This window comes from Chelmon rostratus, chromosome 10, assembly GCF_017976325.1.
Source record: "Chelmon rostratus isolate fCheRos1 chromosome 10, fCheRos1.pri, whole genome shotgun sequence".
NCBI classification, from domain to species: domain Eukaryota; kingdom Metazoa; phylum Chordata; class Actinopteri; order Chaetodontiformes; family Chaetodontidae; genus Chelmon; species Chelmon rostratus.
The window spans coordinates 7,939,912-7,966,283 of NC_055667.1; the positions used below are offsets into that span (position 1 = coordinate 7,939,912).

General features: G+C 42.5%; 2 protein-coding genes across 5 annotated transcripts in view; one reads left to right on the forward strand and one right to left on the reverse strand.

Annotated features, from left to right (window-relative positions):
* Positions 1-16,261, forward strand: part of hdac7a (histone deacetylase 7a) — a 58,904-nt gene extending 42,643 nt beyond the window's left edge. For both annotated transcript variants that reach the window (XM_041945380.1, XM_041945381.1), the window contains 14 exons: positions 737-962; positions 1,455-1,588; positions 1,963-2,083; positions 2,576-2,625; positions 3,278-3,385; positions 4,760-4,815; positions 5,338-5,425; positions 5,617-5,736; positions 5,874-5,971; positions 11,143-11,261; positions 11,655-11,788; positions 12,310-12,391; positions 12,561-12,699; positions 12,839-16,261. In XM_041945380.1, coding sequence (XP_041801314.1) covers positions 737-962; positions 1,455-1,588; positions 1,963-2,083; positions 2,576-2,625; positions 3,278-3,385; positions 4,760-4,815; positions 5,338-5,425; positions 5,617-5,736; positions 5,874-5,971; positions 11,143-11,261; positions 11,655-11,788; positions 12,310-12,391; positions 12,561-12,699; positions 12,839-12,881 — 1,518 coding nt within the window. In that variant the 3' untranslated portion in view covers positions 12,882-16,261. The remainder of the gene's footprint in view (positions 1-736; positions 963-1,454; positions 1,589-1,962; positions 2,084-2,575; positions 2,626-3,277; positions 3,386-4,759; positions 4,816-5,337; positions 5,426-5,616; positions 5,737-5,873; positions 5,972-11,142; positions 11,262-11,654; positions 11,789-12,309; positions 12,392-12,560; positions 12,700-12,838) is intronic.
* LOC121612481 (twist-related protein 2-like) lies at positions 5,942-22,047 on the reverse strand. Of its 3 annotated transcripts, none has more exons than XM_041945383.1 (2): positions 21,055-22,047; positions 5,942-6,000 (listed from the first exon to the last, which is right to left on the reverse strand). In XM_041945383.1, exon 1 carries the CDS (start codon positions 21,771-21,773, stop codon positions 21,072-21,074), a length of 702 nt encoding a protein of 233 aa, XP_041801317.1. In that variant the 5' UTR covers positions 21,774-22,047; the 3' UTR covers positions 5,942-6,000; positions 21,055-21,071. The 3 variants fall into 3 exon arrangements, 2 of the variants coding, with proteins under 2 accessions (XP_041801317.1, XP_041801316.1); XR_006007151.1 differs by lacking the exon at positions 5,942-6,000 and adding an exon at positions 18,194-18,744 and having other exon boundaries at positions 19,931-22,047; XM_041945382.1 differs by lacking the exon at positions 5,942-6,000 and adding an exon at positions 18,194-18,744.
* Positions 22,048-26,372: the final 4,325 nt, after the last annotated feature.

Here is a 26,372-nt window from a genome sequence, read left to right on the forward strand (position 1 = left end):
TAACACTTGCACTTGTGCAGGGTTGTAGTTGGTTTTGTGGTTTCACAACTACTCATTACATTAAAGTGGTTATTTCAACATATGATGATAGAGTGCATGGACTGTAAGCTGAGCTATTACTGTTTTAGAAAATCTGTCAGTCGCTGATCAGACAAACCACATCGTCGGGAGTCAGGCTTTGTTAGAAAATCCTGACAGGAGGCTGGCTTCACGACAACAAAAATTCACATCAGTTTAATGTTGAAGAAACAAAGGTGTCAATGATGTTTAGTGTCAGCTGTAGGAAACAGGATTGAATGGTTTTGGCAATTTTTGAGGAAGAGATCAGAGTGAAAAATCCCTTCCAGATTCAAAGCAGTACACTTGAAAATGACAGAGCAGGCTGCTCTCGATGGTACAGGTCGGATCAAAGGGGCCAAATCTCAGATGTTATTGACATTAAGATGGAGGAAGTTCTGTGACTTCCAGCACTTAATGTCAGCCTTGAATACAAATCACTTTTTGAGTTTTAGAGGGATGCACAGCTGCATACCACATGCGTAGTAATGTAACTGAATGTTATGAGCACCGATATTCACTATGTTTTAGAATAACACTCTGTCCTTTGTACAGTTTCTGTTCTTCACTTTCCTCTCTCACACTTAATTTTGTCTTCTTTTATGTTTATGATATTTACTTTGAATTATATCTGTGACTTGACTATGTTTCATCTCTATCACCTCCTCTCTTTCTGTAGTCGTTGCTATGGGAACAGCAGAAACAGCTGCAGCAGTTGCATCGACAGATGGAGACCCTGGCAGTGCCCATGCTGCGCGGCAGCGTCGGGGTTGGTAGTGGGTTGGGTGTCCATCGCCCCCTGTCACGCACGCAGTCATCCCCAGCCTCCACCTCTCTCACTCTGCCTGAGAAACCCCTGAGCCTGGCCGGACAGGATACCAGCAGCAAACCACGCTTCACCACTGGTGAGTCAGACATGCTCATACCGTATTAAAATAGGTATTTATAATCATTTACCTAATGCTAATGCAAATACAGGCTGCCCCCATGGTTCAGCAGTTCCCCGTGAAGCAAAATCAAAACTGAGTAGCTGTCCCCCGGAGGTCCCCCTCATGAACAAACCAACATGAAGAGGAAATGGAAATGAGAAGAGAGAAAAGAAAAATAAGCAAAAGGGAAACTTCCAAAACTTGACTGACACTGATGTTTAGTTAAAGCTTAAAGTTTTAAGTGTTTTAAAGGAACTACTGATTTGACTTCTTTGACTCAGGTTATGCATCAATCAAAACACTATTGCCCCTGTGATCAGAAGGACATAAAGACTTATAGAACTCTGTAGGTGCTAGTCCAAAACAAGTCTCAACTAGTGGTGTGAAAACTAGCTTAAGTCTGAGAAATTGAATGGAGCCTTGTGTCACATGCTACAAATATGTGTGTGTCTGTGTGTGTGCGTGCAGGCCTGGTGTATGATTCTCAGATGCTGAAGCATCAGTGTACATGCGGAGACAACAGCAGTCACCCAGAGCATGCTGGGAGGATACAGAGCATCTGGTCCCGACTACAGGAGAGAGGCCTGAGGGGACAGTGTGAGGTATTACACACACACTCACACACACACACACACACTGATTAGTCTAGTCTGGTATCAGTATATTCTTCTTACTGGTCTTATATCATCATACTGAGTTGAATTTTAAAACATGCTATTTAAATTAGATTTCATCCTGATCCAACCCACAAAAATGTGAAAAGAAAATAGAAAGGTTGAGTTTACAGGTACAAGAGATTCTGCTGGAGCAGAATCTGTTTTTTTCTGTCTGTTTTGACATTGTTATTCATTGCATATTCTACATTATCCACACTGATATGGTTCCTTATGTAGTGCCATGTTCTTGGTCCTACAAAGCGGAGGTGTACTGGCTCTTTTCACAGCGTCCAAGTAAAGAAAATGTTTTGTTCCCACAGAGTATTCGAGGCCGTAAAGCCACTCTGGAGGAGCTGCAGTCAGTCCATACAGAGCGCCACGTGTTGCTCTACGGCACCAACCCGCTCAACAGACTCAAACTGGATAACCGCAAACTGGCCGGTATGCTACACCTCAGATCGATCGATAAATTCGAACATTTGCATTCTAAAGTCCCGCTCAAACTACGCTAAAACACAACAAGCAAGACTTTCAAGTGATTAATAGTGAACATGAAAGACTTAAATATGATAAGGACCATCAGTACCAAACAGTCTTCCAGATGTCCACTTCTTCTCCATAACAACCAAAGTGATGTTATAAAGTTTGTTTTACAATTCTGACACAAACTGTGATCATATATTTGTCCCTGATCTACATTAATGAAGTTAGAAAGAAATGACAAACATGTGATGGTGGTACAGGGCCTCATAATAAATATCGTTCTCATGCCATGAACGCTCTTGAATCAATGGATTGTGCCAGGTCAGCTGACGGCTTTTCTTTTCATTAGCCGTCCTCTCATAAAAAATCATGTTGATTTGTTTAAGACGCTGAAATATAATTAAATGAATGTATAAATATACACTCATTTTTTATGTTTTGGTTCCTCAGGGATCCTCTCTCAAAGGATGTTTGTGATGTTACCATGTGGGGGTGTAGGGGTAAGAGCAACACACACACACACACACACACACACACACACACACACACACACACACACACACACACACAGCTCTATTTTTTTTAGCATACTGTCTCCAAAGCTCTTAATGAAAGAGATACAAGCCAATCACTGCCTTGATGAAAGCCGATATTGTTTCAAAGCAAAGCAACAATGTCAAGCGAGAGAAAATTACAAGAAAGTCAGGATATGAAAGAGGAAAAGAGAGCTGGCTTTGCCCAACTCTAACGTTTGCCTGACAGTCCGTGTCGGACCATGACAAGTCAGACTAATGAGAACAACATGTTCAAGACCAGGGATAAAAGAAATGCCTCGGATTTCATTGTCCGAGCCAGATGGACAGCAATGCCAGTTTGTGAACAAACAGAGGGGAGTTAAAGCAGAGTGGAAAGGAAAATTACCAGCAATATGGATCTGGCCTTGAAATGCTAGAGTGAAACTGACATTTTTACTCTTAAGTCACAGCTGAACATTTGGTCATCCATGCCCAGAGAGAGCCTTCACTTTCCTTTTACTGTCCCAGAGGGATTTCCCATCCAATCAGGCTTCATGCAACAGATATTCGTAACATTTCCACACAAGTTGTTATTTGATCATTCTGTCATTCAGTAGCCTCCACCATGTTTCTGCAGGTTGATAATGACACCACCTGGAATGAGTCGCACACCTCTACGGCATCACGCATGGCAGCGGGCAGCGTTGTTGAGTTGGCCTTCAGAGTAGCCAAAGGAGAACTGAAGGTGAGACACGGAGATGGGAGCCAGACGTCATCCTGTCAACTCCTCTGCAGACGATTAACGCAAAAAAAATATGCAAGCAATAATACATAAGGAAGTGTCCCCTTATCAGAACAGTTCAGTGAATGTCATAACAATGTCATGATGACAAACACAATTGGAAACCTACTCCAAACCTGTATTGACTGACTGCAGGTCGCACTGCAGACTGCAGATCAGGTCACAAGATGGGAAAAGCTGTTTTTTTGGCTGAGACATAAAAATGACAGTTTTAAGGTTATACCCATGAACACAGAGTCCGTGCTTTACAGGCCACGGGTCATGGGCCAAAAGCCGCTTTGAGAGCTCAAAGTTATGCTGAAGTAATTGTGGAGTTTATATCCATCGCCTGCAGTGTTCTGTTGCAAGGGTCAGAAAGACACGTCAGTTTATAAATGCATCCGGCAAAGAAGCGCGCCGCAGCCTGCCTTAAAGGGCTACTAACCACTTCAAAGATGACTGAGTTTCAGAAAGTGTTTTCCTGTCACATCATGGCCTCAATCTTCTTCCTTTTCCTCTTCACAATGATTGAAAGTCTGGGATAAACATGAAGTTTTTGTTTGTTTGTTTTCTAAACGGTCATATTTAAAAATAAAATTGACATAAAAGTATTTATAGCAGTCGGCTTCTGTCCAGACAGTTCAAGTGCAAAACAAAACAAAACAAAACAGAAAGATGGTGTAGAACAAGGCAGACAGGCAGACGGAGAATGAAAAACAATAACCAACTGAGCAGCGATAGACACCACCCCGACCCTACACTACAACCACAGTGCAACCACTCTGCTGCTGTTTTTGAGCTATACATATCATAGGGAATGTACGTATACTATACGTACTAATTTAGACAACATAATAAGTACCTTCAGTGCCTCCATTGTCTTTACATTGCCAGAGCTCAAACATTTGATGTTGTGTACTCATGAAATGAGCTTTATTCCTTGACTTTTACTCTCTGGAGGAAAGTGACTCTAATTCACTTCACTGTCTTTTAAACAGGAGAGACGTTCTGAAATCCACATCGACTTGTATCGCATGGCTCCAAGATTTATACTGAGTCAACTCAAAATAATCTGTACACTCAGCTGCAGTTATATAATTGAAGAATGTGATAATAATGGAAACCTGCTTTCTGACTCGAACCGGGAAACTATTGTCATCTTGTGTTTATCTTGTATCTGAGACTGTCAGTCAGTTTCTAAATGACAGTTTGGGATTTTTGGCAGGTGGATTGTGCCAAACTGTATACTCCTGTACATTATAAAGGCCTGTAAAATGGAGAGAACGTGGTTTGTTCACAGCACTCTGACTAATAGCATCTTCTTCTTCTTCTGCACAGAATGGCTTTGCTGTGGTCAGACCACCAGGGCATCACGCAGACCCCTCCAATCCAATGTAAGTGGCTTTGGTTTGGTGTGTGTGTGTGTATGTATGTGTGTGTCTGCGTGTGTGTGTGTCATTCACATGTTCAGTCTGACCACAGTGAGTTTTCCTGTTCTTGCTACACTGTCAGCAACTTCTCCGAAGGATATTTATGAAGCGATACAGAGAAGACAAATGGACAAAATAAACAAGATTAATACTGTTTTTCTTTTTTGTTTGTTTTATTTATGCATGGACTGCACATCTTCCTCTCATTTATCCTGAGCACATGTACAGTTACTGTACTGTTTGCCATTTCACATTTTAGACATGTACAGTAGCGGGCACTCTTATCAAGAACAGGCGAGTGCAACATGAAAACAAACCTGAATTTCTGAAAAGCCCACAGACACCGCACACAGCCAAAACAAAAGTCAGTGATACAGACTGCTGACTGTCCATCACACACAAATAAGACCTAACAGAGACATTCACAGTCTCCACTTTCTTCAGAACTGTCTTTTAACTTTCATCCTCTCTATCTGGGTCTATCAGGGGCTTCTGTTACTTCAATTCTGTGGCCATAGCCGCCAAGCAGCTCCAACACAAGCTCAGCGTCAGCAAGATCCTCATTGTTGACTGGGTAAGACAGCTTGTTGCCTCTGGCCTCATGCAGGTGTTCCCACTGTTGTTTATATGGATGAAAACCTACTGTGATAATCCCATAATACTGTATGCACACTTGCAACTGATCAGAGCATTTCTCTTGGACATATTAAGAGTATCTGTTGCATTTCTCTAGTGCATTATTGTCTTTCCTCATCCCGTTGCTAGGACGTTCACCATGGCAACGGCACCCAGGAAGTGTTCTACAGTGACCCCAGCGTTCTCTACATCTCGCTTCATCGCTATGACGATGGAAACTTCTTCCCTGGCAGTGGGTCGCCAGCTGAGGTGGGTGACATCCCATGAACATTGTAGCCCATTGTAAATACATGACACCAGATAGATGTGCCTAATAAACCGCAGATTTGTTACTGACTCCTGGCACCACATGACAGATATACAACACAATGTATTTTGGGGTTTAGGTCGGTTCTGGAGCAGGTCAGGGCTTCAATGTGAATGTGGCGTGGACAGGAGGACTGGACCCACCCATGGGAGATGCAGAGTACCTCGCTGCATTCAGGTAGGACCAACAGCTGCTGTGTTTAAACCCTGCAACACACACTCACGAGACAAGAAGAGACAGAAACATATTAAAACCCAACATTCAGTGTCTACCAGGAGCCTCCAGAACAGCTTCAATGCTTCAGATGTTGCTCTTTCATTTGTCAGCTGTTCGTATGTTGTGCTGCTCCCGTGCTGTTGTGGAGACTCTCGTACACTAAGCTTTTTAAAACTTCTTTTGGGAAGTCCTGTCTACGTTTGTGTGGACGCAGGAGATTAATGGAAACATGGAAATCTGGGTTGTGTCTATGATGCAGAGTGGCTGAATCATGGCTTGTTTTTGAGTTTTTTTTTCATGTTATCATATCCTGCCAGTTATTTATAATGTTACTTCAGCTCCAGGATAGAGCATAACAATATTCAAAGTGTGGAGAATGTGAGCAAAACTAGATTTTTTAGCCCAATACATATTGAAAGCAGATTGCCTTGGATGTAAAATGTTGTAGAACAGGCGAAAGACAAAACGTTAGTTCACTGTCGCAATAGTTTTGCCACCACCTGTGTTCAATTTTTAATTGATCAGGATAAGGATTTTCAGTGGAGCTTTAATCAGACAGCTTCTCTCATTTCCTTTACACTGAGCCACAACAAACACACTTAAGCTGAGCCTCTGATCAGTTAAACATTGCCTCTGACGTACTTCTTGCGTAATTAATAATCCCCGTCATTTGGAGAGCATGTGTCTGGCGCACCCTGTTTCCAATAACTTCAGATGCTTTACAGTAAATGGTCTCCAGGTCTTGTGTTTGACAGATTGCGGACCATTACTTCCTGCTCGTGGGATGCGTAATTGTCATCGGTCGGTGTTTTGCCACCAATAAAGTTTCAGCAGTGTGGGCTTTTTTGGTTGTGCGGTGCACCCGGCCCTTAAGAGACTGTGGCAACCGCATGGTTAACTCGAAAAGAGGCACAGTGGCAAAGTCGCAGACACGAGTGGGGAGGGGGGACTGTGGGTGTGCACACAACACTTACTCACACACATACACCCATCAGGTGAGAGACCATGATCACACTGATAAAATATTAAATGACCTTCAGCGATGTTCTGCCTCCATGCTTTCAGTTCCTGTCATCACTCTGTACCTCCAATACTTGTACTAAGGTGAGAATTATTCAAACACAGCACTGCTTATTCGATGAGTTATTGATGTCAAAAGCCAGAGAGCATGATGCTAAGGAAGGCTGTCCTACTTTCTGCAGTGTTCTGGAGCCAAACACTGATTCCCTGCCAGCTAGCTGACCCTGACCTCTGACCTTTCTGGGGAGCACAGCAGCAGAAAGACAGATATTCCTATGAGAATAATGTAAAGCAGAGGGGGGGCTGTGCACCCAGTGTTTCTGAGGGAGAACAGCATTGGAGTGACATGTCCAATTTTTCCAACACTCAGAATTTACTTACAAGCTGAGCACGGGTGGTTTGATTAAATTACGTCCGTAGGGGTCAGTTTACAATAGCAAAGTGCAATGTTTATTTGGCTGGTGACAAAATCCCCAACAGTCTCATTGGACGGAGGAAAGCAGTTTTACAACCAGATTCAGGATTTATCTGAAATCCAGTGTCTGGTTTTATCCAGTGTCTAAGAATCTCGAGTAAAGCATTTGATGCAGCTTTGTGTGAAATTTGATGTTTGAAGATCCATCTGCTCATGATTTAAATTCAAATTTGTCCCTCCCTGTTTGTTCCTTAACTTCAGAAGGAAGTTGTGAGCGCAGTGGACGAGGTAATGCTGGCTCCAGCCTTTTGTTTTCATGGTGAGCGACCTCCCTAGAGTTTTGGACGTTCTGGAGCTTGTGTTTTATCCAAGTAGAGTAGTCAAAGAGAGAGGATTGTACCTTCCGGACCTTAATATCATGGTAAAATTCAGAAAAACATTTTCTTTAAATGTAAAACAGAAAATGTTTTGAACAGTGTTTAATGAGATTAACCATTCTCCAAAGTCATCAGTTCCAGGGGAAGTCGAGAGAGACGGGTCCAGAAGTTCAGCAGGAACGACAAAACTGATTCAAAGTATCATTTTTATTACATAATGCCGATCGTATGGCTCAGACTTCAGATCTGGACCTAATAGAAGTTCTAAGTAAATCTCTGTTTGTTTCAATCTGCCTGGAGCCCCAGATGGTGACAGTTCACCACATCAAAACTTTTCACATCATTGTCCAGTTCAGCTCAGTTACAGAAAATAATACCAATTGTTGTGATTACAGACTCCAGGTGAAACTGGAAGTGTCTGCTATAGAAACTCACATTTCTGCAAATGCAATAAAAATAGAAAAACAGAATTTGTGCCTTTATGTGGATGATAGAGAAAGAACTAGACATTAGTCTGTTTTTGGGTCACGTTTTGCCTGTTAGTGAGATGTGTGACAGGAGGAGAGGGGATGACATGTAACAAAGGTGGACTTGAATGATTACATGGTCAGCATCTTATACTGAGACCACAAGGACACCACTGCAGTTCAATTGTAAAGCCCAATATCACCCACAATGCCTCAGTGAACTGAACAGACCCAAAACATCAGCAGACCAAGCTGCAAGGAGACACACAGTTAAATTCATGTACCAATGTGACGCCCACGCAGTGCAGTGAAAATAAGTAGATCTTTCTTTTTAATCTATTCTCTTGAATGCATGTTGTTGTCCAGAACAGAGCTGTCAGTAAATAAGTGCATTAACTGAGAAGGAAGAGCTGCTAATAGTTTGAGCTGTTTTGAAAGGGAATTTCTTGCGGAAATTGCTAATAATTATTCTGATCAGCCTGTAGGTCCCCATTATCTTTTTTGGGCATTTAACAATCTATAGAGTTCAAATGTAAGAGGCACCCAATCTCCCACCCACCACGTACACACCATGCATCCCCTTTGTAATTAATAAAGTTTGCAAACGTTGAAAGGTTTTTGGAAAACAAATGAAATGAAGTGTATAAACGGTTTAATGGGATGCATGTTGTGGGTTATATGTTGTGAGTGCTTCCACTTCAGAGGGCAACTTTATTATATTTGCACCTTATCCTTCACCCTCAACCCCCTTCTTTTCCATCACCCCGACATCCCCCCCACACCCCCACCTTCCCTCCACACACACACTCTCCTTCTTCCTCTCCTCTCTTGATTGATCTTTAATAAGCGTCCCCTCCGCTCCTCGGCCCTCCCTCCTTCCCTCCATATTTCCATGAGTTTGTCTGTACTTGCTCTCTCTGGGGGGAGCGTGGCAGCTTTAATGGGTCTACAGAGGAGGTGGGGTAGGGTTTTGCGGTTAGGTGTGTGCATGTGTGGGGATGAGTGAAGCGTGTGTGCGTGCCCTGCCTCATATCTACGTGACTATGATCAAGTTTAGTTTTCTCCACCAGCAGGATGGTGTAGGAGGATTCGTTCTGCTACATGCGTCTGCACTCATCTGTAAATTCACCTGCGTTGTTGTTGTGTATGCCGCTGTGTTGTGTGTTTACGTGCATGTGCTCACGCTGGAATGTGTTTTGTGTGTTTTATCTCTGTGTGTCCTCATTTTTGTCCATGAGCTCATGTTGTCCATCTGCGTGCAGTCATGACAGCAGTATGTGTTTGGATATGTGCGTGTGTGCTCGAGTTTGTGTGTGTTGATGTGTGTGTGTGTGTGTGCGAAGGGGAGGGGAGGTCTCCAAAGTCCCCAGGCAGAATAATGAAGGTAAATGGATCCCAGATGGACTGTTTTTCTTCTTTTCTCTGTGTTGTCAATGACGTGAGGAGAGTGACAAGCCTCTAATGGGAAACAGGCTCACACACTCCGGCTTTGAACTCGGCCGACATCATCGCGCCACAGCGTTGAGCCTCTCTCTGCCTTGGGACAGCGCTGCTCTCTTCCGAACAACAATAGCATTAAGGAACTCTTCATCTGTTTGAAGTCCTCGCACAACACGGAGCGGCTCGAAGAGCTGACAAAACAATATGACTTTGTCAGGCAGGCTTGTCTTCCTGGAGGCTGTGCAGCTTCTCCAGCAGAGACACAATAGTCCTTTGTTAGCTCCGTTTGAGCTGCCGAGTCTGGGATCAGCCAAGCCTCGGTTTCACTTGTCATGTTAATGACTTTTTTAGATTTGATCATAAATATGTGTCATCTCCATGAGACGGCCCAGTTTGGAAAATTGATTTGAAGCGGCTACATTTCACTGACTGTTAGGGACGGTTTTCATGAAGAAACTGATTGAATAAATCCAAGTTCAGGTCCGTCTAGGAGCCACTTATTAACCTTTGAATCAACTGAGATGTGGACATCAGCGGGCGGTGAATGTGCGACATCATTGTTTGGTCAGTGGGCTTCAATCAGGTCCAGATTTGACTCTTTTAATGTGTATACTCTCCTCTTGTTCTTTTCTCTCCTGTCCAACACGACTCTATGTTGCCATGTCAGCAGTGACTTATCTTTGTTGTTGTAGCACCTTATGAGTTGTTAAATGTCAAAAAGCAGCTCTTCTCAGCGGTGCTGTCAGTGCAACAATGTTAACAGTACTTTTTTTTTTTAAGTGTTACAGCAGTAAGCATTGTTTTGTGGCAGTTGCTGCAAGTTGACAAGTGTTGACTGCAGAGTTTGTGCACTTTTACAGCTTTTGAACAGTTGGACAGAGCTATGTGTTAAACCTCCCTGGAGTGTGGACGGGCAGAATCTGGTATAGTGTTGATTTTCAGACTCTCAGTCCAGATTTCATGAGTTATCGTCAAGGCCTGTATAGGAAATCTCCCTTCTTCTGAGTAAATGACTGGCTTCCTCTCCTTCAGTTCCCCGAGTTGGACTATATAATTAAGGCTCAAATGTGCACAAAAAACAAACTACAACACACAATTGTTGGATTTTGTTTGTGCAGCAGTGTGTTTCTGACCTCTTTAATGTGGTATGATAAAACAGTGTGTGCATGTTACAGCCAGGAGACAAACCTGCTACAGAACAGACACTACGTGACAAAACACAGCAGGCTTTTCGCTGGAAGTAGTGGTGAAAAGGAAAAACAAATTAACTCACTGCAGTTCTCCTTTAAATAGTGTGGCGTAATATATGACTTGTATCAACCTCTATTGGCAGCCAGCAGGAACTGCAACAACACAGACGTCTCCTCCCAGCCCCCTGAAGTCACCGTTGCCTGTGTGATTGTGTCCTTGCAGGTCTGTGGTGATGCCCATCGCCCAGGAGTTCTCTCCGGACGTCGTTCTGGTGTCGGCTGGGTTCGACGCTGCCGAGGGGAACCCTGCTCCTCTGGGAGGGTACAAGGTCTCCGCTAAATGTAAGCATGGTTCGGCGCCACAGAGTGCACAGTCTGTCTCTCAGTCTCTACCTCAAGGTCTGGGTTTTAACAGATGCCAGCAAGAACCTTCCTTTTTGGTCCTGTGGGTACTTAGAGATATTAATAGATTATTACAGCTCCTGTCAAGCGTTGACCAAAGAGCAGCAGTTGTGCCTTGGACTGTACATCCTTGCATTACTGATGTAACAGTGATTATAGTGTTTAGTAGTTAACATGCTGCTGTGGGAGGACCCACAAGGTAAAAATACATGTATGTTTTCATGGAATATTGGAAATGATAGAAACTGTAAGTAGTCTTGTGATTGCAGCTTGCCTTTATTCTCATTGTTCATGTTACATGTTAAGATTTCTGTGCGCGTTTGTCGACCACAGGTTTCAGCTTCCTGACTCGCCAGCTGATGTCTCTAGCAGGAGGTCGTCTGGTTTTGGCCCTTGAGGGAGGTCATGACCTCACAGCTATCTGTGACGCATCTGAAGCCTGTGTCAGTGCACTCCTGGGTATACAGGTAAGGCAAGCTGGGTAATGGAGTTCTTTTTAGCTGTCTGCTTTACAGACAGCTAAAATACCATCCAGGCTTAGTGGAAATCAAATTTGTGGGTTATTAGTGGGCTTTGAAAGGCACAATGGACAGTATCAGGAAAACTTAATGGCCAAATTTATGTTATTCTTCTACTTCATTGCTTTTCTTCAGTAAAAATTAAGAAAACAGTCAAAGTTGTAGTTCACAGACATACTTAATTATGGAACACATAGCATATTGCAATACAACCTCTTGTACAAAATGAGCATTTTTACATTCACATCCGTTTACAAGCTCAGGAAGTAGCTGTATTTTACTGTCAGAAAATTGGGATAAAAGTATTTTTTGTTGTTTTGCCACAGGCATTAAGTTGCTCCTGATATTATAATGCTGAACACTTTTTGCTACATCTCTTCAGTCACTTATTTACCCAGTATTTAGCCACTGAAAAGATGCCAGACCAAAAGTAATTTGATTGTCTTCATGGCTGCCTGTCTGTCCTGTAGGACCCACTTGCAGAAGAAGTCTTACTTCAGAAGCCCAACGCTAACGCAGTCCACTCCCTGCAGACTGTCATACAGATACAAAGTGAGCAGCACAAACTCTTTATTCAAGTATTATTTTTTTGTTGTGGTTATTTTGACCTTTATTTAATCCTGCTGAAATGTGAATATAATTCACATCAGTGTGGCGTCTGCATGACGACAGAAACAGTAACCTGTGTGTGTGTGTGTGTGTGTGTGTGTGTGTGTTGCAGGTCAGTACTGGCAGAGTGTGAAGGCTTACAGTGGATCAGTGGGTCTGTCCTACCTGGCTGCTCAGAGAAGAGACTGTGAGGAAACAGATGCTGTCAATGCTCTGGCCTCACTCTCTGTGGGAGTCCTTTCCAACAAGAGGTACGTCACACACATTCACACACACACACAAACACACATGGTCGTGCAGCCAAGCAAAGACAAAATTACACGCTTTCACGCTTCATGCTGGCACTCTCCCAGCTCTCCACTCACATCTGTTCTTCACCCTCTCCTCCAGCCTCCCCGACGAGCCAATGGAGCACGACAGTGACTCCATGTAGAAGAATGCGACCAATCACCTTACAGGACTCACTTTCAGGAGTTTGGCTCCGCCTGTAGCCTCGGATCTCCCGCGCTGTCACATGACCATGAAGGGGACGTGTTTTAATGCCACTGAGCCCCACCGATCTGCCTTATTCACACACATGCACATCCACCGACACACAATGCTGAACCTCTACAGACCTGCCGTATGAGCACCTCAATACTGGTAACCACTCAGCTGAAGCCAGCAGCACTGCCTGCAACTGGGAAAACCTTCTGAAACCTCACCAAAGAGCAATACCAGATCATTCTGAATAGACTTTTCATGTCTCCTGACTGACATTGGATTTTGTGTGTGTGTTCAGAGGTCCAGAACTACAGCTCTGTGACCACAAACCTTAGAAGAACAGACAGAATTCAGACGCAGAGTCCAGCTCTGATTCTTCTTGAAGCACTATGTACCAGCAGCTGTTTTGTTGCCTTAACTTTGCCTTAACATAAGGACCAACATCAGGTTTCAGAAGGAAACTTTGGATTATAAATTCTTATCTCTTCTTCAACTTTGCTTCCCACGTCGGAGTTGAAGCAAAGCCGACCAAACAGGACGCAAAATGGACGACGGATGGAAGAATGAACCTGTGACATCAAGTGAAAGCATATACGCATTCACCTGATGGATAAGATGCAAAATATCAACAAAACGACGTGGCCACATCACAAAGAAAGAATATGGAAAAAAAAGACGGAGATTGTCCTTTTTAACAATGTCATTACATGCAGTTTAACCACTAAAAGAAGACAGCAAAGAACTCGAGGGAAAGAGAGAAAATGAAGACACAAAACGGACAACTGTGGTTTTGTAGAAACAAAGAAGAGGCAAATGTCCTTGTTTTATTGCACTGTTCATTCCATAATGTGAACCATAAGAAATTCCAAAGCTCTGGGAAAAAAACAGCTTCTCTCTGTAGGTTATTTAATAGTTTTTTGAAGATTTGGATGAACTGGTGTTTGCTATGCTTTTCCCACTCACCATGTCTTATGAAGTCGCTGACTCACTCTAAGGACATTGTATTGGCCGAAATACTGTCGTATTTCCTATGAAGTTAATCTGAAAAGTAGGCAAGATTTTAAGAGCAGGATGAGTTTTCACTGCTGTTCAGTGTCTTAGATGCACACGCATACACACATACATACCTGCACACACATGTACAAAGCAATGATGAACTATTGATGTACCACTAGTATTGAATACTGTATATTATTGTTTATATTTGAGACTAAAGGAACAGTCATTCCACCATGGCACCACTGAGGACCATTGTATTGTTCTACAGTAGCAATAATGTTAATGCACTTAATGGACATGACCCAAAGAAAACTGCCTTAAGATAGCCTGCACTTGGCAACACAAGGGACCAGTATGGATACTGCTCTTACAGCGACTCTACTTTTTAAAAACATTTGAACCTGTGGATTTAGGTGAACATCACATATGCAGACTTTTGTAAACTGTTGAAGTGGCCTGGCTTGCTGTTTTCGAAAACAAATCAGTTTTGGAGTTCCAGGCTTTATCCCAGGCTAATTAAGGAAACTAATGTGTTGTGTTTTGTGAACGTGAGTTGTTTTTTTTCCGTATGAGACTCTTCTCTGCAACTGTGCTTGGTAGCAGCTCTTGACGTGTTACAATCAGAGTAGACAATGCCACGCTAAACATCATCTAGTCGGGCGTTTGAAGTAGAGGTCATGTTGCTCATTCGTTTAAAGGATTTCCTGACTGCCCTGCTGCACTGGCATGTAAGGGCTCTGCATTCCAACAGTAAAAATAACAAGATCGTGTTTCTTAGTTCGGAGGTGTAGCAATATAAAGCTAGTTGATGTGCGTTTTTCATGCACACTAGGTTTGATCTGTGTAGGCCAGGCATGTCCAAACTATTCCATAAAGGGCCGTGTGGCTGCAGGTTTTCGTTCCAACCAAGGAGGAGCACACCAGGCCAACCAATCAACATCAAGGGATCACTGAGTTATCAGCTGAAGACTGAGCTCAGCTAATTAAGCTGGTGTGCTCCTCCTTGGTTGGAACGAAAACCTGCAGCCACACGGCCCTTTATGGAATAGTTTGGACATGCCTGGTGTAGGCTTTTGATGACCAATACTAATATTTTTAGAGTAGAGCTGCAGATAGTCTAGATGACTAGATTTAACACAATTTGAGGTAAACTGTCAACACGAAAGCTGTCCAATGAAACTGAGACTAATGAAATTCATATTTGAGTGGTTAGCTGCTCCCAACGTGGCCTTGCCTGAAAATTGTTGCTTTCCTGAGCTCTCCTTTGAGCTCTTCACATCCATGATTGGATTTAAAGCAGCACAATCAGATTTTCAGCTCTTGTAAGCAAAGATTTGATATGGGGAGACTTGACTTGGTGTATGTGTGTAAATGCAGCTTTTGTAGAATCCACATTGAGATTAAAACAATCTGCACAGCAAGTTAATTCGACTGGCCGAAGAAAGTTTTTTCAGTTTAGCAACCCGGCAGGAAACTTTCAGTGTTGAGTTTGCTTTAGTCAGACCCTGGGCATCGTCTGCCCAACAGAAGGCCTCAGAGCTTTTATATTAAACAAGAGGACAGCGGAAACCCAAAGTGCAGAAGTCCCACTGCTGTTGCACTACTGCTCCGTCCCAGTATGAATTATTCAGAAAATGTTGCATGGAGGAGTGGTGTTCTGTCATGGGTGCAACTGAAATGGTGTTGTTCATAGTATTCTTAACAGTAAGTGATGGCATTTAAACAATATGCTGTGTCTCTCTTATACAGCATGCCCAGCAGAGGCATGTTTCTATGAAGTAAATGTTGTCCAATGTGTCAATGAGTGTATGCTGTACGTGTGACTGTGAGAGTGTGTGACTGCATGTGCACTAGTACATATGTAGACTTCTGTCATGCATTTGTAAGGGTTAGCGTGTGTGTGCGTGTTTGTCCGTCAAATACTGTAAATGACCTCTCCTGTATTATAGTCCCAGTGTTTGTTTGGTTTTTTGTCTTATGTAGAGGCCAGTATTGCCTCAACTCTTAATTCCCTTTATTATTGATGTCATTTGTACCTTCCTCTTAAAGAAAGACACTGTAAATAGAACCTCCAAGACCAAAATACACATGACACACATGTGCCTTGATGCATTCAGTAGTATGTGTATTGGTAACTCTTAACTAACTGGACTTACAGTAACTCTGTATCTATAAACATGACATTGAAATCTTTGTTTCATGCTATTCTTTATTATTTACCTATGTGTTATTTCTCCTTCACATTTCCTACCATGTGTATGTATAGAAAGATGTCTATTTTGTACTGTTATTATTGTCTTTTTCTCTTGATTAAAAAAGAAATCATTTCCATTTTTGTCTTGCCTTTTTGTCCAAACACCATATTGTAAAAGCTGGTGTTTGTATATAACGTGTATAAGTGAATACAGTATTGTCAATTAATTGATAAATTATTAAGAGGAACAGCTTAGTGGAAGAAGGAAATTTCTTATTTGTTATGTGCTGTGTTTATTGTTGTTATTTTGTAAAAATGCAGTAGCAGTACAACAGTCAAATGACAGCAAATATTTGAAAAAGAGAGATGAATTGCCAGGAGGGACTTAAGCGAGTAAATTTTCATGTTAGTGCTGTTCAGAATCCAGTCAAACTTACCTGCTGCAAAGTCTTTCAAACGTTTGTGTATTCCTACCCAGGAAGGCATGTTAGCTTGAGCTTTGAATAAGATTTGATATTATTTTTAACAGTACCACTGACATGGCAGCCACAAACCACCTAGAAATATTTGTGAGTGCCGTCTGAGTGACAGCTGCCATCAGTCACCTGCTAACAACCTGGATCCACTGAACAAGCAAACGTTTCAGGTCTGTGAGCTGAGACTGCACTTTATCAATGAGATGTCATTTAACTTTGTCCAACTCATCTAAGATAAAACTGAGCTTTGACAGAGGTTTGCTGGCAAAGAGGCAGGAAAAACTTACTGTACACTAGCGATATTTTCTTGGCATGTCGGTTAAGGATATTTTTTCATGCAAACTTTGGGCCATACAACAACACCTCAGCACAGATCATTATTAAGCACCCTTCCTAATAAAACAGCTGGGCTACTAAACCTGATACAAACCTGGTGTGCTTGACAGTGACTCTTAGACCATCAAGATTCTGTGACTTTTTTAAATAAGTACCAGCAGAGTCGTGGCTCACTCATTGTGCTTGGTCCGACCTCTCCTCAGGACTGTTGGACCTCACTCTGCTGTCAGCCTTGCTGCGCCTGTTAATTTAGTCGACTCACTCCTTTTTCTTTCTAATTTGCACAGCTTGGTGACATCATGTCATTACCATTCCAAGTCTGCCCAGCTTCACCTGAGCAGAGGTCCAATCAGAACAGCTAGAAACACCTGTGTGTGTGTGTGTGTGTGTGTCTGCGTGTGTGTAGGCAGAGCTTTTAACTACCATAGTTTGCCGAGTGTTTTTGCATGTTTTCACCCATTTACTGAAAACTCACTTATACACACTTATGTAAACCATGTTTCAAAACATGCTGCAGTGTTTTAGAGGAAGGGAAAAAGATAGCACTGGTTAAAATCAATGGAAAGTTACAGCGAAGCATTGATTGTAAAGGTAATTATTTTTACACCATATTAATATTATAATGTGGGTATTTTTCTGTAAATCCACAGAAGATTAGAATCTGTCACTTACGTCTTATCCTGTCCGGAGCTTTGTTAGCAGCGTGAAGAGCATATTGTTGTTCCCATGCACGAGGGCTCATAATAGCTGTGTGACTATCAGCTGATTTATGTTTATATTAAAGTGCAAGTTTCATCCTTTGACATCATGATCAACGTAGTTATACCAAACTGTATCAATGTTCCTGTTTCAGTGCTCCTCATACCTCGTGTGAAAGCTTTGTAATTAAACTCTTGCTAAAGTCTCAGGATATGCAACAGTAAACCAGCAGGCCACTGTAGCGTAATTGAAAAGATCAAGCTGCAACTTAGAATTTAGGTCCAAACAGGCTATAAATACTCCCAGAGCCCTTAATTGCACATTAACGTGTTCTTTCTGGAGGAATTAACTGTTCCTGACTGACCAGGCAAAGGCACACAGACCTCATTAAAAAAAAAAAAAGACCGGGGTAAGGAGGAAGTGAAACAAGAGAGACAGTTTAACAAGAGAGACAGGAGACAAAGAGGGTGTGGTGCCAGTATAAATCTCTGCACCGTTCATCACCCACTTTTACCAAAACAACAAGAACCTCGTGAATAGTTTGATGATAGTTTTACTTTTCAGACAAATAATGATACATGTGCTACATGTATCACTACATCCAACTCTGCATCATTATTTTCTGCTTGTTGTTGTTGTTTATATCACAAAACATGCTGTGTTAGTCATTTTTATAAAGCACCACATATACTTCAAGTAAATGGTCCTACAAAAAACCAGAGCCTCACTCTGTCAGTAAACTGGTGGAAAGCAGACAAACACAATAATCACTGTCCCGGTTTGAAGTCTCGCTTTAACTGCAGGAAAAATTGTATGAAACACAAAAACTGAACACAAGTACTGATCCAGCCCGACCTGTATTGTCAGTTTCTTCTTGATAAATGACAGCTCTGTTGGTTTAGTTGGTTCAGAGGAAAGTCTTCTTTCCCCATATCCCCGTGTCTGTATCCTGATAAAGATGCCTTTTAATAATCTTAAATAGTCCTTTTCTCCAAAAGTGAGGTACCTAAAGAGTTCCGTTTGCATCAAAGTCCACGTGAATAGAATCGCAGAAATGGTAGCATGGAGCAGAGATGTACAAGGAAGATCACAGTCACTTTATTCAGCAGCTGGAGAGACAAAAAGGCAGACATGTTACTATAGTAACCACTTACATTAATTTAAGAGCTTGGAGGGGTCACATTTTAACGCACTCATCATTGGATGTTGGACCAAATTCTATTCATACTCATATTGGTTTTTGTTTTTTGGGGGGACAAACTGCTCCCAAACTGCAATGACAGCAGTGGGACACTGTCCACCAGCAAGATGTTATTTCATATCCAGGTGCCGCAAGAGGAGGGCAAAACTCAATTTTCTTCATATATCTAATCAATGAAAAGATAACATAGAAACAAATGTCACATTTTTAATTCATGTCATCCTGGCATCAATATGCCAAGTCAGAATAAAGCTTAATGTAAATGAGATAAAACAAAGGGATGCATCGGCATTAAAGTAAGGTTAGTATTGACATATATGGGGATTAGCAAATGCGCTTTGGGTCACTGTTGTTGCCAAATTTCAATTTATGGTGCACAGAAGATTGATACTAATAAGTAGCCGTCAAAATGTCTCAGTAATTAGATGAATGCCGTATGAAATGAACGTGCACTCAAAAGTCATCTCCCTAAATCTCGAGGCCAGCCACTCTGATTTTATACACAAAATGCAAAGGGGCAGCTTTTCTCTTTTGGCCCCAAACTGAATTCTTTTAAAATGTCAAGTGTCTTCTAGCATGTCAGTGAAGGTTAGCCCTCTGAGACCACACTGTGCTGACTGTGAGGCTCAGTAAAAGACTTCATAAGTCTTCACAGGAGCTGGAAACATAAGCTACCTCCCTGGGACACCCTAATGATAGGCTGCTGGGCTTCATGCACAGTGGCAATGAGGGAAGAAGTTGTTTGTCATGGATATATATCAAATACAAATCGCGCGTTGAACCCCATCTATTTGGAGTTTAGTTGTTGGTATGAAATAAAAGCTAAACCTTGCAGGTGATGTTCATTTGCTTCACTTTACTTCTCATGCGAGACAAAAATCAGTGGTATAATAACACAAAAGTGACTCTTTGTTGCATCATTGCATGTATATAATTTGGTAATTATGGATGTTGACTTTTAAAGAAAATGGCACTCAGGATCTTTTTAAAGTCCAAGACGTGGGGGAGGTGTGTGTGTTTCTGTGCATGGATCCATGTGCACAACTAGTCCTATACATGTGTGTACATCTGTGTGTGTATAAATCAGCTCTCACCTCCTCCATCACTTCCAGTGGTTTATGGGAGCCCAGCAGGGAGCCACATCAGCCTCCCCTTTGATGGTGACACACATGATTCATGGCTTTTAGAGACCGTTTGTTTTCATTACGCCTCCTCGTCAGTTCGCTGTAGCTGCATCACGGTTTCGTGCAACGCAAGCAAATTTCAGCCAGAATGAGAGGAAAGAATTTCAAGAGGAGAGTTTTTTTGGCACTCGAAGAAACAAAGGGGCTTGGTTTGGGTATAAAGAGGAGAAACTTAAGTCAGGACGACGGCTGCCCACGGCTACTTTTTCCACCATTGCTTGGGTTCAGAGGTGGTCAGGGATTCATAATATGTCAGAGTCTTGGAAAAAGTAGGAACTGAAAGGGTACGGAAAAGTCAAAGGGCCGATCTCTCTTGAAACATCCATTTTTGTCTTTCCAGCTCTGACTTTCATCTTATCCCTCATCTGCATTCTCTAGAAATAAAGTTAAATCAAAATATGAAATGAAGTTCAAATGTGGCTTAAAGTATGTATAATGACAATATTAATGATGATGATGATGGTACTGATGGCAGTTACGGTGATAAAATCAAGGGTGATGATGAGGATCAAACCAGAGAAAGCCGATGGGTCAGAGGGCTCCAGCAGAATGAACCATGCTGTCACATGGGGGCAACATTTAGGACGGGGCATCCCTCACCTTCAGGTTGATGAATAAATGAAAACTGAATGATGTCGGTCTGTTTTTGTCCCACCTGTCCTGTCCTCCATCGTGATCAATATAGACAGTGTGCAAAACGTCTAGGAATCTTACGCTGAGCACAATGTCCCCGCTGTGATACCTTTCACTACCGTTGCCACTCATGAGCAGTTATAGCTGCTTTTGGCAAGCAAAGCAAGAGAATCACATTTGGATTTAAATTCAGCTCTGTTCAAATGCTCATATAAAGCCTTCTCCTCGCAGTCTTTCCATCATCACTGAGGGAAACAGATGATCTAAGTTGAGGCGTTAAATAGTGCGAGTCCACTGGTGAGCAGACACAGTTCATCTCTCAGGCCTCTGACTCAAGTAAGAATATTTCCCTGTCATGAGGAATTGATCATACGTTTTACGGCGACAGGCAAAACACAAACCTTGCGGTCAGGTGGGGCTAGTGTCCAGCAGACATGGTCGACCAGGCCCCCTCCATCCTCCAGACAGAGAAGGCGTAGCTCAGTCTCTCGTGGGCCAGGTAATTACATCCAGCCAGCTTAGTGTCTATGTCATCGCTCTGCAGAACCTGGTACAGAAAGTCAATGTAGCGCGACGCCAGTTTAAGGGTCTGGATCTTGCTCAGTTTGTCAGAGGGGAGCGTTGGGATTATCTTACGCAATGAGGCGAAGGCTTCGTTCAGAGATTGTGTCCTTTGGCGCTCCCGGATGTTGGCGATCACCCGCTGGCCGTGCGGGTCCTCCAGGGCTGAGAGGCCTCCAGGACTGGGACCGGGGACAGGAGAAAGGGATGGGCTCGAGGAAGCTGGCCGATGTTGGGGACTCTTCTTGAGTCTTTTGGGTCCAGTCGGGGTGTAGATCTGGATGCCATCCCCTGACTTGACCTTGCCATCGTCTGCTGATGTGGTTGGGGTAACCACGGTAACCTGATCCTCCGTATGCGAGCACGTCTGCCGTTTATGCCCGGTGACCCGCGGCGTTGCTACAACGACGGGACAGGCGTTAGAAGGTGGTCGTCCCGTGTTCTCCTCGCTGGAAACCACCCCTCCCTCAGGGTGGTCATCATTAGACTGCTCCTCCTCTCTCATGCTTGGCCACGTTTTTCTTCTGTCTCCTCTCTCCTTTATGTGACTCTCTATCATTCACTCCTCTGAATATCTCCAGTGCTTCTCCCTTTCCTTCAGTCTGCCTCTCTCCACTCCCCCGTGGCTTTTTACATACAGTCTTCCTCTCTTCTGTTCGTCTTCAGGAACTCCCTCTGTTACGTGTTTCTCCGGCCTTCTGCTGCGTTGTTCCTCTTCTCCAAAAATCAGCTTTACACTTTGTCACATCCAAACATGCCCGGCCACAGCGGGTTAGTAATCAGCACTCAGTTTTGGATGGCCACAGTGCTTCTTCATCAACATATGTGGAAACCCGCCAATGATCTCTTCCCACACTCTGTGAGTGTGCACTGCGTTGGCAAACCGGACTGCTCTCATGTCCTCCTCCTGTAGCTGCATGTGAAACAACAGCAACCTGAATCTGACTTTTTAAAGGGAGGGAACCATGAAACTTTCAGCTGCCCACCCATCTAGCTCACTTATTGGTCCGCAGGACTTTTTCTGGACAGCTGAGCTCAAAACAACAGGAAGAATGAGTCTTAAGCGATTGGTCCGATCAAAGGGACTAGGCGGAGACAAAGGTGTGTCGTACAGCCAACCAAACCGAACCGTTGTGACGTTTGGTTCTTGTCATAGAAGTTGCCCAAGTTTATAGGTTCCAGATTTCCTCTACAGCAAGTCGCTACCATCCCCCCTCTCGCTGCCTGGTTCTCTGCACCCCCCGCCTCCCCTCTCCACAACTCAGCACCATCATCGGTTGCTTTCAATATAGTCCAGAGAAAAAGAAAAAAAAATGTAAAAGAAGCTCCACAAATGTTTTCATTTCTGGTTTGAAAGTTGGACAAAGTTCATCAACATTTTTCTGCCACATTGTAGCTCCGTCTGCTTTATAAATAGTGAAATGTGATGATTTTTTAAACTCATAACATTCCAGACAGATGGAGTAATGGTTAGGAACTTTTTGTGGGGTAAAAAAATATACATTGTTGCAGCCGTGGTAGGTCTGCCATCGTTGGAGGATGAAGCTGGAGATAATCATAGAAATTACAGTATACATTACTTAAAAAAGGTAAATGAACACAAATATGGAAGTTCAATAGCATATCCTTTTACCAGTCAAACTAGACTTCTTCATTTGGCAAATAACCAAAACAAAAACCACTTTTGGTGTTCTCTGACTGTACAAAATCAAGATCCCTTGAATAAATTATTGAAAAAACTAAAAGAATGAACACGTCTTTTAATGTTCTTCTTGTTTGTGAAACAACAGAGACAGTGTGTTTTATTTCACTGCCGGTGACTTGGCTGTAGTTTCTAAGCACAAACCTGGAGGGAGGAAAGAGCTGGCATTCAGTCAGCTCTGCAGCACTGAGGTCTAATCACAGCATTAAGGAAACAGTGAGTTCTGTGAATCGGGGGAGGCCTGTGGGACATTTTGTTGCTTTCAAGCAGAGCTACATCTAGAACAAGTCTCGGTCCAGGTCCAACATGGACTTTGCTCCTGGATGAGCCTCCAGCATGGCCTACAGCCACGCCCCCACCAGAGAGTAGTCTATTGTTGGAGTTTTGCATTTCAGAGACGGGATGCTTCCCTCTGAGGAAAACACTGGAGTGAAAATGGATTTGTACAGGCACGGTCAGGACACAGAACTGGAAAGTCGCAAAGTCTCTGAGTCAACTCAAAGATGGCTCACATCCACAACAAATAGAGAAACCTCTATTGTCTGACCGCGGACCGCAGACCACAAAAACATACACCATCATGGAAAAGGTACCAACCTTTTCCATGATGATGTATGTTTTTGTGGTTACAGCAATGTTTACACTATTATGTGTGTTATACACTGTGTAAGCCCCAGGTCTAAAAAGTTGCTGGATCTTTTTGAGGGTCCTACTTCTTCTTCATCTATAGTCTATATAGAAACCAGTGGGACAAGCCTCCAACCAGTGCCCAGGTGTGTGTATAATACAGTGAAGGTGACCTGGGCAGGTCAGGGAAATGAACATAACATATAGTACAAGCTATATGTTAACCAGTACAAACAGGTAAGAAATTAGACAGACATAGGTGTGACAAAATGTACACACATTAACTCATAGCACATCAAACAAACATTTTGATTTTGAATGTGATGCTGATTTTTTCTGTTTTTGTTTTTGTTAGTTGGAGTTTGGTACATGTTTGTGTGCATGAATGAAAGTGTGTTGTGTTAGTGCATGTAATGTATATTCATATATGCCTAAGCAGAGGAGGAGGAGGGATACATAAAAAGTAAATAGATAAATAAAATAATAGTGTTGATAAATAATGTTATAAAATAGATGTAAAAAAAATTAATTAAAATCCATGCGTGCACATACACACTTATATTGGCGGCAAGTTGGTGCCTGGGTTTTATGCTGGGGCTGCCCACTGCTTCTTAACAGTTAGGATGTGTAAAATGCACAGTATGAATTTCCCCACAGGGATTCAAGTGTATACTTAAAAGCTCCCTGTGGAGTTTTTGACTTCTAGTAGCACTATGGAGCAATGCTTTTAAAAGTGTTTGCCTGTTTCAAAACACATTACTGCAGGTTTCATGCTATTTCTCTGATCGATATTTGCCAGCAAACTGCTGAGAAACATATAATGCACCAGCAAACACAAGGAGGAAGACTGTTAGCCACTGTAAATATGGATGTAACAAACAATGCAGGATTTAAAGTCAAGTCAAGTCTTCTCAAGATTTGACTTGCAGATGTTTTATTTAGGACAGAAATGCATTCAACACCAGCTTGGTGTCCTCTTGCTTCTTCTTGTTTTGCCTCTTGCAAAGCTTGCTTATGGTGAACATGTTAGCAAGCGATGGAGTAACCACAGAGCAAAACAAGCATTGATTTGGAATCATATCTCTGGCCTGATGAATACAGTCCAGTATTCACTTTCCTTTTCAGTTCAGTTTTCAAAAAAAGTGACTAAAAACAAAGCACAGCAACAAATGTCACAATTCACATCGTTATTTGATCAATAAATAATATGAAACATATTATGCAGTGCAGCTGAAATCGTTTTGGAAAATACTAGGTTTAAACACTTTCTCTGCTTTAAATGACAAAACTAGGCATGCAGTCACACAATGATCACATTAATATTAACACAACCAGTCTGGTGCTGAATGACTCAAACAACATCAGAAAGCCTGAGTTAAAGTAATAATCCTGTTCTCATCCAGTCCATCGAGTGGTTGTGGAAATTAGTCTCTTGTGACTTCATCTTTTCATCTTCTTGTTTTTAAACATCATCACTATGCATCCTCTCTGTGGGCGATGGGACACCTGTGGTGGATCACAAGTATTTACACATCGCAGTTCCCTTGAAACCACTCCTTGCATGCTGAAAATAAATACCTCCGAGCTACAGGAGTGAGTGATGGAAAATGGATATCAGGCCTTGGTATAAACACACGTATATTGGGGCGGGGGAGAAGTGAGCGGCACGCCACGATCACAATGCTTCACGTTGTATGGGAAGGCCCCCCGGGGGCTGACTGCGTGTGGAAAAAGAGGAAAGAACACCGGACCCTGTCTGTTTGAACTGCATGCTTAGATGAGGACTTAGCATAAATATTTCCACCAAGAGAAATGGGAGACTGTTATCACATGTGGACCTTATATATAAACACACATGGCACACACGCTTCCTTGAAAATTCATGGGTTTACATTGTGGCATGCACTTATAGACACATAAAAAAGAGGATCCATTAATAAACAAGTCGACTACAGGTTGTCAGGTGAAATGTTTATATGAGTGAAACTCATTTTCCATATAACAGCATTGATTGTGATCCATTTGAACAATGGTAGATTGTTTACTTTAAATGCACAGAGTTCACAAAGTTAGTATTTGTTGCAGGGTTCGGATTCGACAGTGTTGGTTCTCAGTATACACAACTTTTTTCTCATGGGGAAAATGTATTGTTATAATGTATATTTGTTTCACTTTTAAGATTGATGATTTTTGTTTTCACTTTGGTATTTGATGGCCAGTTGACATTTTCCAACTGTTTTGTCCTATCCTGCTTTACATACAGCAATGATTACATAGCTAGCACAACAGGCAATAGTTCAAAATGTTGAGCAACCCAGAGAATGATCTGCAGTTCTCCTCGGCTCCACACAGTATTTTGGCTTCTTTGGGTTCATTGTTTTGGTTTTACTTCACAGTTTTGGTTCACTCTCACTGCTCTCATCAACTCCATTAGCAGGTACAGGAGGCAGCTGTTTTCAGAGAAAAAGCTCTAAACCACGCGCTACTAGAGGAGTACTGAACAGCAGCTAAGGTTAGTCACAAAGAGTGGACCTGCGGCATTTTGAATGTAGAGGTCATATTTTGCTATGAGTTGGTAGCAACCAAATCAGAGCTAAAAGGAGAGTGAACACTGACCTTAGTTTCACCAGGTGAACAGGGACATGACTCCATGTAAGTGCTTTGTTGCTTCATGTTTCAGTCAAGCTCAGAGATGAGCATTTGAAATTAATCTTGTAAAAAACGTGTTTATTACGTGAGTCCTCTTTTCATCGTCTGGGCAAAATTAGCTCAGCCTGCAGAGCCATAATTGCCACATTTATGGGAATATGCAAAGCTGAAATAAACTGG

Excerpts from the sequence above, each read along its gene's own strand:
- LOC121612481 (XM_041945383.1), bottom strand. The coding sequence starts at position 21,773 with ATGATAGAGAGTCACATAAAGGAGAGAGGAGACAGAAGAAAAACGTGG.